Source organism: Pan troglodytes, chromosome 6 (genome assembly GCF_028858775.2).
Source record: "Pan troglodytes isolate AG18354 chromosome 6, NHGRI_mPanTro3-v2.0_pri, whole genome shotgun sequence".
NCBI lineage: Eukaryota > Metazoa > Chordata > Mammalia > Primates > Hominidae > Pan > Pan troglodytes.
Window position 1 is genome coordinate 102582162 of NC_072404.2, and position 18948 is coordinate 102601109.

The following is an 18948-nucleotide window of genomic DNA, read 5'->3' on the forward strand; positions in this document are numbered from 1 at the left end:
ATCTCAAGAGTTTACTCCTCAGAGTGGATGGAGAGTAGGCTCAACTGATACTTGCAAGTGATGGTCATTTATAACTGTAGGTTGATGTATACTTAATCTGTCCTGCTGAGGTTCATTAACTTTGAAACTTAGAAAAAACAAATATTTAACAAAACACATCAATACTATTCATTTTCTTTGCCATTTTGTTGCTGTTTGAGTTAAAGCTCTGTGGACATTTGGGGGTTAGAAAATAGCTCTAAAAGCCACAAAGAGGTCACTAATATTGACAGCTCTGAATCCCTCTGAAAAATAAGCACCTGCTCTTCTTATTTACTATAATAACAAATGCTTGGTCTTTGTACAGGTCAAACAGGTTTTATAGATTTTGCAAAAGGCAATTATCTGACGTTAAGACTGTAGCTGTCTTTAGACCTTGGTAATAAGATCTTAATCAAATATTGGGGGCTTCTGATATTATGAGAATATCTTAGCTAAATATTAATGTAGAAAGTTTAGGCAGTGGGAAAGCCTTACTGTAGTATACTTCTACCCATTACAGCCATGTTTTCACTTGCAGTGAGCATGAGAAACAAGCTGAAGATGATACCAGGATTGCTACTATTTTATGTGCTTAATTATGGCTTGCTGTACAATTATGTCTTGGTTTGCTACTGGGGTGAAAATCTGGTTAAGCCTATAAAAAAATTAATAAAATGGAAAGCAAAGGATGTACCTCAGCTGTTTATGTGTTTGCCACTCATGTTAGATTGTGAGCAGGAATTCTTATTAGGAGGAATTACCTTTCTCATATGTTATTCTTAGTGCGTACTCCAATATTTGGCTCATAGTGAGTGCTAAAACATGAATGAATGGGTGCTTAATTTATAACACCCTAAAACACATATGCTTTTTGGGTCTACAAGAAATATATATTATTATCTACTGCCCAAATGAAGCAACTCAGGTAAAAATTCTAGAGCTGCATTGTCTGACATGGTAACCACTAAACACGTGGCTATTTACGTTCAAATTAAAATTAATAAAGATGAAATAAAATTAAAAATTCAGTTTCTCAGTTGTGTTAAGCACATTGTGTTAAGTGCTCAATGTGTTAAGTGCTCAAAAGCCAAATGAGGTTAGTGGCTATCATAATGAACAGTGCATTTTCTTCATATGAAAAAACCCCCACCATGACAATATATACATCCCAAAATACCGAGGTGATTTTTCCTCCTGGTACCAAGGAGTACCTACGAGAAACCCATTCACTATACATTTATCAACCTGTAGGTTTGCGATAGTCTTATAATTCTTCATGGCTCTTTAGGAACTTTGTAGTAAATTCAAAACACTCTGGAGATAAAATATACTAAACAAGTGGTTCTAACACTTGTATGTGCTGAATATTCAGATTCTCAAGTGCCACCTGAAAGATCCTGATCCAATAGGTCTGAGGTGTCTTAATGAAGCTACATTTTTAGCGACCTCCCTAGGTGATCTTGATGCAGATGGCCCAAGGGCAACATACTGAAAAACTGAGCCTAAGGATTATAAGAAATTATATTGTTGCATCACTTATTCAACAAAACATATTGAGTTTCTCTGTATTATGGGTCTTTTTCTAGGTACCAGTTCTATAAAGGTGAAGAAAGAGAAGGCATCAATAGAAAAGATATTAATGAGTAGTAGCTTTTATAAACTTGTTCTTCCACCAGTCATAGGTACCTTAACCACCATGTCCTGTCCAAACCTGCTCCCAGATTTTGCCCAAGTGGCATTTGACTTGTGTGCAAAGGAGAGTCTGAGAAGGACTTAGCAGTAGTAGAAGTAGTCATAGAAGAGGAAGAAGAAAAAGGAAAAGGAGAAAGAGGAGTAGGGAGGGAAAGGGAAGGGGAGAGGGAGAAGGAGAAGAGAATACAAAGAAATAAGTAAAGAAAGACAAAAGAAGGAGGAAGGAGAGAAGAAAATGTATCTGAGAAATAAGAAGGAAGGAAATGGACACAACTCAGTGACTGAATGTGGGACCAGGGAATAGGCAAGAGGAATGAGTCTGAGATGACATTTAGCTTTCTGTCTTAGGTTGGTAGTTAGTAGGGCCATTCACTTAAATAGGCAATACAGACAGAATAGCAATTTTGGGGGAAAGAAGATGGTTTAGTTTTGATATATCGGACCTGTATGGTGCTTCTGGCACTTCCAAGCAGAGACATCCAGAGGCAGCTGGGTGTACGGTTTTAGAGCTTTAAAGATATAGATTTGGGATGTACCAGTGTTACATGAAGACATGGAAATGAATGAAATCATACAGAAAATCATACAGGAGAATAAAACCATTCTGTAGAGAGAGAAGAGAAGATGTAGAAGGATGAGAATTTGGTGGACATCAATATTTTAGGCCGTAATTCTTAATCTTTGCGGGTTGATGACATTTCTGAAAATCAGATGATTTCTAGAGAAAGCCAAATTTCACAGACTTACAGAATTTTGTAATTTCCAAGTTGTTGAGACTCCCCTTGTGAACTTCCATAGATTTCAGCTGTTTAAATGGTGAAAGAGGAAGGGGAGCCCATGAAAGACAGTGAGAAGGGGAATCAAATAGAAGTAGGAAAACCAGATTCCCAACTCATGGAGACTTATTCATCTGACCTAATGCAGTGGTAGATATAAACCCTCTAAATGAACAGCCTGTTTCTCTTATATTTTTGTTCATAAAACTAGGAAAGCAAGAGTGCACATTTAGAAGTAATTTGTGGAATTCCCTTTTTCTTCATAGCCCTTCACAATTGAATTGAATTTCTCCCCTATTTCATTTTGAATTGTTTTTCTTTGAGTCATAGAAACCATGGCTTAGTTAACTTTGGAAAGAGAGATTTTTAGAATATATGAATAATCCCACAATGATTTTCTTTTCTACCTAGGTATAAGATAGGGGAAGTGCAAGGCCAGCATGCATTCATGTTTTATTAGGATCCCTTCCTTGTATGTCACACTTACCTACGGAAGTGATGATAACTGTGAAATGAGTTTCATCTTGCCTGCCGGTTATGTTGTTGTAAGCACAGCACACATAGTCCATTGTCTTCTGGGCTACTTTCTCAGATGCAACTTCTAAGCGAGGCCCATGCTTAATGATATATGTAGTATTGTCAGTCCTCCTAATCCAGGAGTAGGTGTTGGGAGGATGAGAATCAGCAGAACAATCAAATAGGATGGCCTCTCCAAGGTCAACAGTAAACACTTCCCCTACTTTTAGCCCTTTATCAGAATTCACTTGAAGTCCATAAGGTCCATCTGCATCAATATAAAAAAAATAGATAAGTAACACAAGTAATCACAACATAGGTTTTGAGTTTGGGAGAGCTTAGTAGCATTTTACTGTTTTTGAAAGTTTTCATCTTAGAATTGGATGAGCAGGTCCTTGCTTAGACTCCCAATAAATGATGAGGACCTAAATATGTTTTATTTTGATATCGATGAAAGTGAAAATTATTTGAGATTTGATTTGAAATAGTGATTTGAACTAATCTGAAATAGTAAAAGCCTGAAACTTCATATACAATTTTACAAATACTGTCATCATAATTGTGATGCTAAGGTTTTGAGTAATGTATTGATAAATCTGCAATCTTGTAGACAAATTCAATCTTGCTGTTTTTGTGTGACTAGCTTATTTTTATATGCTGATTTATTTTATTATTATTTTTAATTGAGACATGATAATCGTACGTATTTATGAGGTACAGTGTGATGTTTTGATCACATGTTTTGATACATGTATACAGTGTGTAATGATTAAATCAGTCTAATTAGTATCTCCATCACCTCAAACATTTATTATTTCCTTTTGTTGGGTACATTCAAAGTCTACCATTGTTGCTGTTTGAAAATACACCATAAATTGCCGTTAATTATAGTCACCCTATAGTGCTATAGAACACAAGAACTTATTCCTCATATCTAGCTGTCCATTAACTATTTTTGTGTCTATTAACCAACTTTTGGCTACCCCCCACCACCCCACTTTTCCCCATCTCTAGTAACTACTATTCTACTCTCTATGTCTATTAGATCAACTTTTTAGCTTCTACACATTAATATTTCTGAAATAGTCATTGTACTTGAAAATATTTTTACAAGAGATTATGGCCACTATTTTCTCTTTAACAACCATACTTTCAGTATTATCTATTTTTCTTCTCAGTGCTAGGGTAGGCCATGTAAATATTTATAAAAGACATTGTTTCACGTGGGACACTGTGCAAATAGACATAGGGGTGTTTGGTATTTTTACAACATTTTAACAGTTAAAGAATTTTTAAAATCCTCCCACCCACACCCCAGCTAAGATTAGGATTCCATTTGAAAAAAAAATTACATCTTCTTTATCATTAACTACTTAACCCCTGGTGTTTTTTTCCACATTGCAGTACTCCTGTAGCATTGTACCATTTCTATGGTGTTAGGTTGCCAGTAGGTGAAGACACATTTCCCATTGCTTTCTTCAGAGAATAAGGAAAATTTAAAAAAATTCTTCTCCTAGATAGGTTTTCTCATTCAGTCTAAATCCTGGCTTATAGTCTAAAAATCTTTGAGTTTTAGTGCTTATGTTCACCTTTCAGCTGATCATTACCAATATCTATTGGATATCTGCCATGAGAAGGCACTTTAAGTGCTTATGCAGATAACAACATTTAATATTTAGAGCAACCACCATGAGGTAGATGTTATTATTCTAATTTTAAGATGAGGAAAGAGATATTTAAACAATTTATTTGCCCATGGTCATATAGCTATTAAATAGCAGAGCTGGGATTCTAAAATATATGCACTTAATCATTCATATTACTTCTCTAAAAAGAAATAAAGTATAAGTGGTATAACTTCCTATATCATAATAGTTTGTTGTTGTCTAACTGTAGTACTAGTTCTACAATCAATTACTAATTATATATTAATATTAATTCTGTAATCATCCAATCAAGTAATAAATATTTATTTGAGAGATGATGCTAAGTATGAGATAATATATTTAGTATACGGGAGATAGAGGTATGAGACATTCATATTGTTAGGGAATTTACAAACTGGATATGGGTATGGATGGTTTGCTCAGTAATGGCCTAATCTTAAAGGTCCTGATTTTTTTAAAAGTATAAGCTATTTATCTCTCAACATATAGAAAAATAGAATGTAGTAACTAAACATTAGGGTAACTAATTTTTTCAATCACTAGCTAGGCATTCTTTAGAAGTCATTTGAATTTTTTGGGTCTCATTTTCCTCACCTTTTAATATAAAAAGACAGGTTAGAGGACTGATTGCCAAGATTCTTTCTAACCCCTTTGAAACACCAGGATTCTTGCCATGCCATTAAAAGTAATGGCAAAAACTGTGATTACTTTTGCACCAACCTAGTAAAACCATTTTGGATATTGGCAAACCAATCCCAAGTTTGCAAATTCCCAGAGTGGTTCTCTATCATGTCAGCATTTTCTGACCAATCTGCCACAGAGGAGACAAATTTTCTAAGCTATAACAGAAAACGAATATACAAAACAATAGATTATCTTCAGCTAGAAAACAGACTAATCTATGTTTTCTTTCTAGAGAAAAAGACATATGGAGAAATGTGAAGGAACCATATGGGTTTTTATTAATAAACCTGCATGAGATAAGCCTGCTTTCAGAAAGCAAACAGAAGTTAGTACTTTCAATTTAAAGTAATCAGGAACTGAAGGTACAGGATTAAAATAAGGAGAAATTTCTGCCCCTTTCCTGTTACTGTATAAGAAGCCTGTTCTCTCATTTCAGGCTGTGACACAGTCTCAGGTGAAACCACTGTGATAAAATGTTTAGAACAGTGTGCTGTCAAATGGAACTCTTTTGTTCTGAATTCCACTAAACAGTAAGTAGTGTAATGGGAACAAAAATTTGTTTTTGCTCACTCAACCGAAATCAATATTGAGATTACTTTGCACATGGTATGAGTCTAGGCATAGTGAAGACATCTGAGATGTTGACCACATACTATGTATGGCTATTATCTCAGGCCCTGTGGTTCAGAAGGGACCCTTCATGTTGTCAGCATTGATAGAACATTAGGGAAGGAAAGATCACCAAGTAGCGGGCACAGTTATGGTTCACACCGAAGGAAACCAGCAGGAGGAATTTACCGTAGTTTGGGAGAGCAAGAGACCTGAGTCTACATACAAAAACTGAAGTCTGAGGGTCTTTCTGAGAGTAGAGCAAGACAGACTTGATAAAGAAGAAAAATGTGGTCACAAAAATACAGCCACTCGATTTAGGTCTTCGTCTTCCCCCTGGTTTTCAGGGTATAGAGAATGGGGCTATAAAAACAAACTGTCTAGTAATTTAATACACATAAAAATGAGTGTTACTCCTTTTCAAGCGTGCTGACATTGCTCAAAACTTTTTGGGGAACTCCTCATTTGGAGTTGCCTTAGGACCCTGCAGCATAATGGAGTATTCTCACAAGCAGTAATTCTTCAATTTCAATTTCAGAGGGTAGGTTTAATTTGTAGAGGAAGCCCATAGTCATTTAGAGCCAAGGCTAGTAAATAAGGTCAATTACCTAATTTAATAAGTTCATTCTGGTTTAAAATAAAAATACCTTTAAAGAAAGTAATCTGATTATCTTATCTTCCTTAATCATGTGTATTTTGATATCGTTGCTTCCCCATTTATTGGGTTTCATGATTGGCATAATTTTTTCTCTTCTGTCTGTTTTATTTATATGCTATATCTGGCTCTTCAGAAGCAGCCTCACATCCCTCAAACTTCCTTGCCCCCACCTCAACACCTCTTCCGACTCTTGGAACCTAACACTTTGAAGCATTTCAGTTCCTTGCTTCTGATATGTTTCTTAAAAAGTAACATAGTTTATCTGTTTATATAAGAAATGCACGGGTTTTTTTTGCAGAAAATCCTAAAATTCAGAGAAGCACAAAGATGAAAAGAAAGTCATGTGTAATTTTATTGCTCAGAGAACGAATATCCACATTTCAGTGGATAATTTTCAAGTCTTTCTTTAATGCATCTTTTTCTCTCTCTCTTTATCACACATGCACACAAATTTAACTACATCTCACACTCTACATGTTGCTTACAATATACTTTCTTCTGACTCTACTATGATGTTATTTCCTTTATCATTAGAACTCCAGGCTGACCATCCCTCTACTTGGAGGGGCAGCCTAGTACATTATTCAAGTGAATGGGCAATCCAATTGGAGATATTTGGAGTGATTCAACTAGAGTGACCTCTGATACTGAAGATGAAAGCAGAAGGATAATTCCATTTTGACTTTGGATTATGGTTTACTTTCTTGCCTTTGGCAGAGAGCTCCCAATAGAAATGAACCCTTTGCCTTGGGGATGGCTGTTTACTAAATGACTTGTAAAATCACATATCATCTGTTCTCTTTAACAATTTATGGCTGTGTGGGAACAGTACCTAAATTTACATCATGATGCTGTTTGCCACCCTGCTTGGGAGCAGATGGTAAGTATTTACCGTGAATGACCTTTTTTCCCCTTTAATTTTTATCACTTAGAGCTCTCCACTGCAGCATTGCCATATGTTGCACACAAAATGCAGTGGTTACTGGGTTATTATTTACAACTGGAGCTTGAAGGCATATCATGAACTGCAAGTAGATACTTGTCTGAGTTATTGGCTTGACATTGTATTCCACCGAGGCCAATACCAGATTATGACATCACAACCTCATAAGTAGTCAATCTTAATAGATTTTATTATACTTTTTCTGCCAAAATAAAAAATAGTTCCTACTTTCATGAAAAAACCCTTCACAGAAACAGTGCCTTTAGAAAACAGAATACTTGATTTTGCTAAAGGTCAGGAAAAAAAGTGCCAAAGCACTATAATGAAGAAGCTGTCACCTTATAATGAGAATTTAGCCTTTTTACAGCATCGTCAAGTAAAACTGGAATCTAAAAGGGATATGAAGAAAGATAATCTGTTCCATTTTAGTTAAGTTCAAGAAACTTTATTGATTTCTTAATCTCTGTCAGCTATTGCCCTATGGATACAAAGATGAAGAATGCAGAACTCTGGTTTGGGTTTGGGGTGTTCACAAGAGTCAAGGAAAATATAATGCAGTGAGGACCAGGAATGAGAGTGCCTAGGATGCTGAAGGAGCAAAATGAACCTGTTAGTGACACTGAGGAGGTGAGACAAGTGGAGGCAGGTAAACCTTTCTGGAAAGGATGATGATGTCATGAGGCAAGAAGAAGGTAACCATATGAAGAAAGAGAAGTGTGAATAACACCAACCAAGGCACATATTCCCAGCTTGCAGGGAATGATAAAGATTGTAAACATTTGGATGCCACATCCACAGATAGCATATACAACCAATCTTCAGATTACAGTATATATTTTATTTAATTTTTGTTACTCAAAAGCAACAAAACCAACCAACCAGAACAAAAACAGGGCTAAAATAGTGATAGCAAGAAAAATTATTAAATTAATGGGTCTGGGTTGTGTTTGTACATGTTATATGGTAGGTAGTAATTGTTTAGCACAAACAAGACCCTGATGTGTGATTTTTTTAAATCAAATAATTATAAATGAATGAGTGCATAAATGAATAAGTAAGTGAATGAATGAATATCAATAAGATGAGATGTTGACCAAGTGAAGAATTCTGCATTTGAAAGTAAAAATAGTGAAGACAAAAATTAGTAATGCAATGTTCACAATTACCAATTAATGAGTCAAAATCTTTCTTAAGCCATGTAGATAATTCATCTTTACAATGTGTAAATGGAAGCCACATTTGTAAATTGTCTAAATGTTCTTCTTTCTATTATCTGTCATTAGTCTTTGCATGTGATAGGTGTTTCTCTATAAGATTTTCATAGGTAATGTTTAAAATAATGTAAAGAAGAAAGTTCAGTCTGTCAGCAAAAGATAGATTCTGTAAAGTGTGAACTTACTCAAATTGGGGTATTCTCATTCTTTCAAATAACATCGTGAAGGAAAGAAGCCTTAGGAGCCTAAAGCATAATATTTAACATTTGCAGGTTTGATTATGGTTTTCTCTCCCATTTTTATATTTTCCACACTGTGTATCACAGCATATTCTGTGATAATAATGAGATTGGTGCATAGACTTGCACATGTTGAAAGAAAGATGTTATTTTCATTTTGCCAGATTAATATGAACTGTATAGCAAAACAAAAGTATATTTCAAAAATGATATTTGCATTTGCCTATAATTGCTTAAGTAAATTTCCCCAGGACTTTTTCATTTAAACCTATGGCTAGAGTTTAAAGATAGGCAGGTAGGGATGGAAAGACATACAGATAAAGAGCTAGAAGAAAGAATTGATGTAAAGAAAATATTTTACAAGAGAAAAATAAAGTATGTTAAATTCAGGAATGGTAATATTTGGAGAGGAAAAAAGTTCTCAAGATATTCTTTCGGTTTTTTCATTGCAGCCTCTGCATTGTTCTGGGTTCTTGAAATTGAGAATCTTGCTTTCCGCTGGAAATGAGGTCGCACAATAGACTGAATCATGAAATACAACCTGAATGGCCCCTGGCCAGTATTTCAACTTGATCTTTAAGAAATAGGATTGTGCTAGTAGACATATTTCATACAAGACAGTGCCTAGGAGGTGTGATTAGAACTACTGAACTACAATAATGGTAAAAAGCCAAATGACATCTGGTACTTATATTCTCTGTAACTATCCTGGGAGATATTCTCAGAAAACAACAAAAAACAACTCGTGAGTTAAAAAAAAATAAACTTACAATATATGATGGGCATAATGATATCACTTTCCGTTTCACTGACAGGGTTCCTCACCAGGCAGCTGTAATTCCCAATGTCTTCCTTGGTTACTGGAGCAATATGAAGGGTATTGTTTTGGGGAGAAAAGGAGTAGGTGGAGCTGGTGTGGACAGGTCTCCCATTTTTTAGCCATTGGTAAGCTAGCCGAGTGCCCCCTTCCACATGGCATGTCAGGGTCATGTTCCCCACATACTCCACAGCCCCAGAGGGAGGATGAATCTGCACCACTGGCTTTGTGACAGGATCTGCAATATTAAGAGAGATATGAATGATTTTTTCTTTTCATGGAAATATAATAAAACCCTATGAGGTCTTTCAAATATGAACTCCTGGAGAAATTATTCCAGCATTTTACACTGTAAATGTAGACAGCTCAGGTAATAACTAAAGAAGAGAAGAGAATAAAAAGCCAGGGAAAATGCAAAATGACAAAATATGAGAATATCATTTATAGTCAGAGATAATCAAATTCCAGAACTTACTTTTCAAGGATGGTCTAATGAAGCCCTTTACTTTATAGGTGGCTGAGAATGCCAGCTTCCTTATTTCCTGTTCATTGTGCTTTCACCAACACCATAAAGGTACACTTTCACAGGCAAAATTTATATGGTTATTCCTCTCTATTGATTTGTCCTAATGTCCCAATAGCAGCTGGTTGGGATGGATGTGGTGAACTCAAATTTCTATCATCTGCAAAATATACAGCTAACATATATACTATACTTTTGGGAAACTGAGGGATAATTTTAGTGAATCACATATGTAAAACTATTCTTTCTATGTATGTCATGAAGCAATTATAAACTTCAATTGCTTTGCATTTGTGTTGTAACATTATGTTAGTCACTTTAACAAACCAAAGCCTACATTTCAACACTGACTCAGTCTGAAAATAGGATAAAATATATTCTTGGGCTTTTATCAAATTAGAGAAAAAAATACAAATCCAATAGAAATTCCTGTTGGAAAGTCAAGTCTCAGGAAAATAGTCTTATTTCATCATCTGCCACACAGTAGGCTCTTAATAATATTTGTCAAAGCAAATTTCCAAAAATGAGTAAATATTTTCTCTCTGAATTTTAACTGTAAAGTTGATGGATTATATAAGCATGGTAGAATTATATAAGAATCCGCAACCATTTCTGGCAATTTTCTTTAGTCATTGAAGTTCTTGACTTAATTGATAAAAACAGTGGCTTGCCCAGAGTTACACAGCAGTCAGTGGCAAAATGAAGAGGGCTTCACATCTGGCAATGTTTCTCTTCTGCATTTTGGAGAGAGGTGTATTTAATAATCTCCTTCTATGTATGGCTACATGACACGGAGAGAATAGGATGATACATAAGTGAGAGATGATTGTGTCCAATGTTCAGACTTCAATTTCCTTTCAAGCTTTTAATTAGGGTCGATGCATCTTCCTCAGGTAGATTTATTTTGACTTGTGCTCATATTTTTGTACACTGGAAAATGTGCATTAGGGCACAAACTGACCAAATTCTCCATCCCAGAGAAGATAGAAGAAAGTGAAAGATAAGAGAAAGGAGGTCGAAAGGTAACTTATAGGGGAGTCGAGTAATTCTGAAGCCTATAGCACTTTTCAAGAAGGGTGTAATCAACTGGCTCATCGATTTAATTTAATCCTTCATCTTCCCTGGCAAGAACAAAAGATTGGGAAAGGCTTTATGTTTATGATATTATGATTTTAAAAGAAAAATAAATTGTGTACATTTAATATGCAGAAAAAGCTTATATTTCAAATGTACCTGTGTGTGGAACTGTAAGTGGTATGAGATAAATAGGTAACACATCAACAGTTTTTTATGAGAAGAACCAATCATTAGAATAGTCACTGGTATTGTGATCATACATTTGCTTAAAACAGTATAACTCAGATGAAGAAGTTTTTCTTCTGAGAAGAATTTTGGCACGGGGCCTAAAACCCTATTCAGGCTTTACTAAGTTTTTGGTTGCATTTTCCTAAGCAGATTCAACTTTACTACTGATTCACAAGAAAGGATTCTATTAGGAGGGAGACAGGACACCATATAGGAAATCTTCATGGAAATTCCCTTTAGATCTCTCTTTTCTTTTTCCCCACAGTTGCTCTCTAGGCATTTGCTTCTACCTTCTGCATCTTTACTCCTCTGAAGCCTCCCCAGTCTCCTCTGTGGCCACTCATTTATTCCACAGATAGTGGCTGAATCTACTAGTGGTCAGCAAAGGTTTTAAGCACTGAGGACAAAGCAGCAAATAATACAAAGTCCCTGCTCCTAGGGACCTCATATTCTAGGTAGGGAAGAAAAAGAATAAACAAATAAAAATCTATAATATGCCCAGGTAGTAATAAAAGCTATGAAAAAGAGAGAAGCAGAATTGGAGATAGAGAGTGACTCTCTCTCTCTCTCTTATTTTCTCTGAGCATGTGTGTCTGTGTGTGTGTGTGTGTGTGTGTGTGTGTGTGTGTGTTGAAGTGAGATTACATTTTATATAGGGTGGTCAGTAAAGGCTTCACAGATAAAGTGACATTTGAGCCAAGACCTAAAGGAAACAAGGGGAGCATGCTAGTATCTTGGAGAAAAGCTATCTAGGTAGAGCAAACAGCAAGTACAAAGGCCCTGAGGAGGAGTGTGTTTTGGCCCATTCCAGGAAGAGCATGAAGGCCAGCATGGCCAGAACCGAGTGAGTGAGGGGGATGCAGATAGGAAAATGGGGTCAGATAGGCGCTGGGTATGTGGGGCATTGCAGATTGTTAATACTTTGACTTTTACTCTGAGTGAGATAGAAGCAATGGGAGGATTTTAAGCTGAAGGAGGCAGGAATAGAAGCAGGGAGAGTAGGTGGCAAAGCTATTAGGACAGTTCAGGCCACGGCTGATTGTGGTATTGAGTGGGGCAGTACTGGGGGTGGTAAGTGGTTGGATTTTGTCTATATTTTCAAGGTAAAGCCAATAGGCTTTCCCGTGGACTGGATGTGGGATGTGAGAAAAAGAGGAGGTCAACAGTGACTACAAGGTTTTGGCTAGAGCAATTGATAGAATGGAATTTGTATTTATTAAAATGGGGAATACTGTCAAATAAACAGGTGTAGAGATCAAAAATCAGAAGTTGGGCTTTGGACATAGTATATTTTACATATGTCACTTATTTCAATAAGGAAAATAAGTGTCTGAAAGTTAGCTGACCCCACTCCTCCTCAGAGGACATTTCCAGGCATGTCCATTGTCCTTAAGTACCATTCTTGCACAAGTCTCATCCTCTTCCAAACAGTGTACTGAAACAAAAATCTTCATGACAAAAATAGGGCTCTTCCCAGGGTACAGTCTATTGTTGAGAAAATAAGATTTTCTCCATCTCATCAAATTAGCAACATTATACTTGATAGTTCCCAGGCAAACAAACAATAAGTTATACTTAGTGCTTGATTACCTATTGCACTAGGTATATCTCTTATGTGCATGTCTTATTTAATCTTCAGAAAGCCTTGTGAGGTAGATAATGTCATTAGTGCCATGAGACATTGAGGCTTTGAGGATTAATTGATTTGTGCAAAGTTGTGAAGCCAAGATCTAAAGCCGAAGTAGTTTAGTCTCCTGAGCCTTTGCTAACTACCATGCTAGACTGCTGCCCTCGTACACTCACAGGGGACTCACCATCAACCGTGACTTGTATCTTCTGACTGGCAGATAGAGTTCCATTTCCCTGAATGTTGACCTTCACGATGTAATTGCCTTCATCAGGGAACTGCAGTGGGTTGATAAGCAGAGATGCATTGGGTGGCATCATGGTGAACTTGTGTTGGTATTCCAAGTCAGGAACCACAGACTTATTCACAGAGCCCAGTAAGTATTTGGGCATCGTGTGGGGTCTCTCAAATAGCCATATGATCTGGATGTCTGATGCTGGAGTGTGGAAGCCATAGTGGACGGGTAGGTAGAGGGCCTGACCTCTGACGCCATGGACAGTGTGTGATGGCACTGTCACCTTCAGCCCCGAGCAAGCACCTGTTGCAAAGGAAAGGAAAGTTGTGAAGACCTTGAGCCACATTTCACAATCTAAAGGGGCAAATGCAGAGAGAACCTGATCAGGTGATAATCCTTTTCAAAGAAGAGTGGCTTCTAGGTACTGACTATTCTAGTACTGGTTACATATAGAGGTAAATATTTGTCCCTGAAACCTTCTGCACGTAAAAAACTCCACCCAAAGACTGTGCTGGTTGCACAAGATAAAAAGGAAAAGCAGAAGTTATTTTCTACGATTGCTACGGAATAATGGGAAAAGGAGAACTAAGAAAGTTTACTACTTCTAAAGTCCAATGAAACCATTAAAACATTTGGAATTATGACTATATTAATGTCTGTCATATCATATCATAATCTAACTATGTGATTTGAGAAATACTAGAGGTTATTTCCTCCTAACAGTTTCCCTTAAAGCCATCTGAAATGACTGAATATTCCATTATTGGAAGTTCTTCCTTTTAGCCAAATTCTTGCCAAATGCAAATATCCCAAGGAGAGTGGTATTAAACCATTATCAGTCATGACCAGTTATTTCCACCCAGAACAGGCATCTGGTTGGTGTATTTGAGAAACAGCAAGAGGCAGGTACAGATGGAGCACAGTGGAGGAGGAGGAGCATGATAAGATATGAGGTCAGTGAGGTGGCTGTGACAGGCTGGCAGGACCTTAGGATCACAGGAAAAACTCTGGCAATTTTACTCTAAGATGGGGATGCAATAGGAGTTTCATGAACAGAAAAGGGCTATTTTTTAAATGTTTTATTAGACCTAGTCTAGCTGCTGTGAGAATACACAGGAATAGGGCTAGAGCAGGAACAGGGAGAACACTTAGTTAGGAGGTGACTGCAATGTAATAGGCTAGAGACAACTGTGCTGGAAACTAGGGTGTTAGTAAAAGACGTTTTGGAAAAAGTCTGATTGTGACAAAAGGATTTGCTGACACTTTGAGGATGTCAGAAACAAAGAGGATGCCAAGCTTCTTGACTCAGACCAACTGGAAGAAAGGAATTGCAGTAAATAAATTAATCATGGGGAAGACTGTGGGGAGAATAGTTTTTGTGGGAAAGACGAGGATTCAGTTTTGGGAGCGTTCATTTTAAGATGCCCATTAGACATCTAAGAGGCAATGTTGTGAAATCCTGATTAATGTGAATTTAAGAGAGAATGAGGGGCCTGAGAGGGCCTTGGGACATGGAGCTCTGCCCAGTGGATAGCCCTGGGCAGTGCTGGGGATTTCTGGGCCCATGCATTCACTGCTGTGTCTTCAGGTTTCTTCCCAGTTTCTGGCAACTGGAGATTTCCCCGTCTTACCTTAAGCCATGATATATTATTTTATTTTATTTAGCATTTCTATGTATTTGCAGGGGGAAGAGGGTCTTCCTTAGCTCAGGTTACCATGTTGCTGGAAGCTCTTTGCTTCAAAATCCTCATATTAAAAGGGGCAATATGATACCTACATCATAGGAACATTTGACGTAGTAGAGGAGAGAGTGAGAGAAATTTAAATGTGGAATATTTTGAATGATGAGAGAAAAAATAGACAATGAAAAGAAACTGTAGACAATGAGTATAGACAACACTTTTGGGGAGTTTTGCTGTGAAGAGGAGCAGAGAGATGGGACAGAAGCTGGAGAAGGATCAAAAATGTGAAATAAAGAGAGTTTTTTGCTATTGGGAATGTTTCACTGGAAAGGGAAATGTTGATGAGGCAGAATAGAGATGGGTGAAAGTGGAATAAAATCCTTAAGCAGGTGAGAAGAGATGGAAATTAGATATAAATAGAAGCATTTTACAATTTTAAATTTCTCAAATACAAAATGTTCATCCTCTTTGATCGCTTCCACTTTTTCATTTTTTTCTACATTTTTTTGATTTCATTCTACTAGAAAGGGAGTCCTCAAGCTTCATCCAAGTCATGTCATGAAAGGCCATCAATTTTAAAAAGGGAAAGGTAGAAAGATCTGTTTGCCTTTTGTGATTATTTCCTTGGAAAAACTCAAAGATGTAGGCCTGTTCCTATGAGGAATCCAGTTCTACCAACAGTAAATTTATCTCCTTCCTTCCCAGAGTGGAGGTAGAAGCAAAGATTCCCACAGTTTGGGCCTTTGGCTAGCTATTAGTAAAGAGTGAGACTCTGGGGTTGGCAGAGAAGTTAGAGGAAAGAATCCAAGAGGAGAAAACACCAAAGAGGAAGATAGTTAGTTAGAGGGAGAAGAGACTCCTAGACTTGCAACTGAAACTTACCATATGGACTGAAAAGCAGATGACTGTAAAAGAAACATAAAGACATGTCTTATTGTCTCCTTGGCCTCTGTGTGTTTTTGTGATTAACTTCTAAGATTTTTTTTTTCTTCTGATAATGGACCTACTTGCACACTTTGGTGATTGGTCCATAACAAAGCAGTTATAAAGATGAGAATTCCCTTCTGTATTCTTTTCTGCCAAGTATAAGACTATTAAATCTGGAATTTTTCCTAATTTGAGTGATTAGAAAAAGAGAAAACTGGGTGCTGGGAATTCTAAAGAGGAGATAAAGTGGATTGCAGAAAAGAAGTAGTGGTTTTCGCAAGGAAATAGTAGGAGAGAGAAAGAAAGATGGGAGAGAGAAATCTATGTCTCAAAATTAGTGATGTCTAAGATATGTGAAGCAGAGGCTGACAGTCGGGGTGAAACTCTTAAAGTCATAGATTTAGTAAGACATTGGGCCTTTGGATGGGAGATCAGCACAGGAAAAGATTCCTCTTTGTCTATCTGTTTTCTGTACAAAACAAAATGCATTTATATGTCTTTCATTGAAGTTGAAGATAGGCAGTTCCTGACAAGTTCCTGGTAAGCGACAACAAAAAAAAATAGGCTTAGTACCTGTTATTACTAACTTAAGACATGTAAATTGGAACTTTCACTGTATTAAGTGTATTGCTCCCTCCTTTTTTTTTTACTTGTGTAAATATGAAAACATTTACAAGTGTTTCATGGCTCACTCCTGATCTTGGACTCCCATGTTCTATGTCCGCCATTGAGTCTTAAATTTATCACTTGCAAATAGCTCTAAAATAATGATTTTCAAGCACCTATTCTCTTAACTTGAAGATTACTGTGCTTGTTACTTTAATAAAGTTAAAGATCTACTGAAATATGAAGTCCTAGTAAAGGACACATACTTGGGGTAAAATGGTGATTGGTCAGTTATGTGACCTTAAATGAGTCATTTTAATTTTCAGACTCAGTTTTCTCATGTGTGAATAGGAGGTAATATCAGATAAGGTGTAAGGCCTTTCTCGACTCTCTTAATTTTATGTTATTGACATCCTGAGGTGCTTTTCTAAGGGTAGCAGCTACCTATATTTGAAGGTGAAGGGCCCAGAGAGTTTTGAGAGGACCCAAATTGAGAGAGGGCCTAAATAATTTTGAAGAATTGAGTCCCAGTTTTTGGTTCATTTATTAAGTTGTCAATCCTTGGATATCCTTTAATAAAACAGCAATTCTGTGTTTTTTACAAAGAAATCAAGGAGAATGATGGAAGTCTGTATAATTGCCTTGGGAATGCACTGGAAAAAGCTGCATGGCTGCTAATAGGGAGCAGTTTTGTCATGGATGTGTTGGTTCACTTAGGACATTTCACAACTCAGCCTAGAAACCACCATTAGGCTGAGAAGGTCTGAATGGATTCTGACCCATTTTGTGCTTGTCATTTGGGAAAGCCATTGCAAAAGTCCTTCTCTGCTTTTTTTGTAATTGACTTCCTTTGTAGTTATATTTGAAAAGATTGAGATTTATTTAATATTCTGGAAATGGTTGGGAGGCACTATATTACTATGGGGTGACAATATTGCTGGAATAGAAATGTTGATGACTTTTGGATCTTGACCCAGAATGTTGAATCTTAAATATGAAAAGACTGGTTAGAGAGTCCATGACTAAAATTATAGGAGGAAAATTTTATTTAATGAAATATTAAATACAATACAAATATTGAAGCTCTGAGAAAAAATAACACTACATTAGTAGAAAAAGATATTTAATATAGCGTTTGTGATCATTATTTAGGGGAAAATTAGTTTTGGGGTCTATTTTAGACTGCATCATGTAATAATACCTTAAATAATATATTGCCATCAATATCTCTGAATAGGTTCAGTGCTTTCTTATTAAATGAAAAGTTTTTTTCAAATATGTATGCTTTTTCAAATGTGTGACAGTGAGAAATAGCACAGCTGTTACAGTAACTGTTTGCTTAGAGATTGCCTATACAATTTTTTATCAGATAAATTATAGGTAGCAAGTTATAAGAATGTCAGCAGGGAATGAAATTTTCTTTATACAGTATCTTATCTCAGCCACGTAAAATCTCTTCATTGGACATGAACCTATCAATATGATACAATCTTTGCTTGTAGTGAAATTTGGGAATAAACAGATAATTGAATGCTTCCTCCACATTCTAGGAACACATACTCTCTTATCATTGATGTGTCACCCACTACAGATGTGATGAATTCATGCTGTCAAACACAGTAGTTTACTAATGTGAGAAAACTTAGCTTCATTTTGAGAAATTTTCAAGTGCTGTTTTCTAGTTGTATGAGAAAACCCAAAGGACTAAACCTATTGATTTTAGAAAATCATCCTCTGCATGAACAGATAAACTTCAAGAAAATAAATAATATAAAAAGGCTGGTTGTGGTGGCTAATGCCTGTAATCCCAGGCACTTTAGGGGACTGAGGTGGCAGATTGCTTGAGCCCAGGAGTTTAAGACCAGCTTGGGCAACACAGCGAGACCCCTGTCTCTATTTGAAAAAATACAAAAACAAAAATAATAAATAATATAAAAATGGATGAAATTTAAATTTATTTTTAGTAGTCCAAATATTTGGACTTAAACGGAAATTTAAATTCGATTTTATTATTATATTCACTATTACTTTCTGAGTATAACAAACAAAAACTCTTACAAATTATAGTTCTGTTAAAAAATATCTTGACTTTTTGCATATAAGGCATTACACAAATCTGGAGAAACATTTATAATACTAATCATAATCTGACATACAAAATTGCAGCAATGATCCCTCCTTTACAGACCCTCTTACATTGTATGACA

The 18948-nt window shown here is 36.3% G+C and overlaps 1 protein-coding gene across 3 annotated transcripts in view; it reads right to left on the minus strand.

The window, feature by feature from the left end:
* HEPACAM2 (HEPACAM family member 2) overlaps positions 1-18948 on the minus strand; it is a 43746-nt gene that overhangs the window by 17055 nt on the left and 7743 nt on the right. For all 3 annotated transcript variants that reach the window (XR_010158593.1, XM_063814747.1, XM_519202.8), the window contains exons 2-4: positions 13479-13829; positions 9790-10074; positions 2977-3273 (exon numbers count right to left, since the gene is read on the minus strand). Coding sequence is in view for 2 of the 3 variants with exons in the window: in XM_519202.8 (XP_519202.5) it covers positions 2977-3273; positions 9790-10074; positions 13479-13829 (933 nt within the window). In the remaining variant the exon portion in view is untranslated. The remainder of the gene's footprint in view (positions 1-2976; positions 3274-9789; positions 10075-13478; positions 13830-18948) is intronic.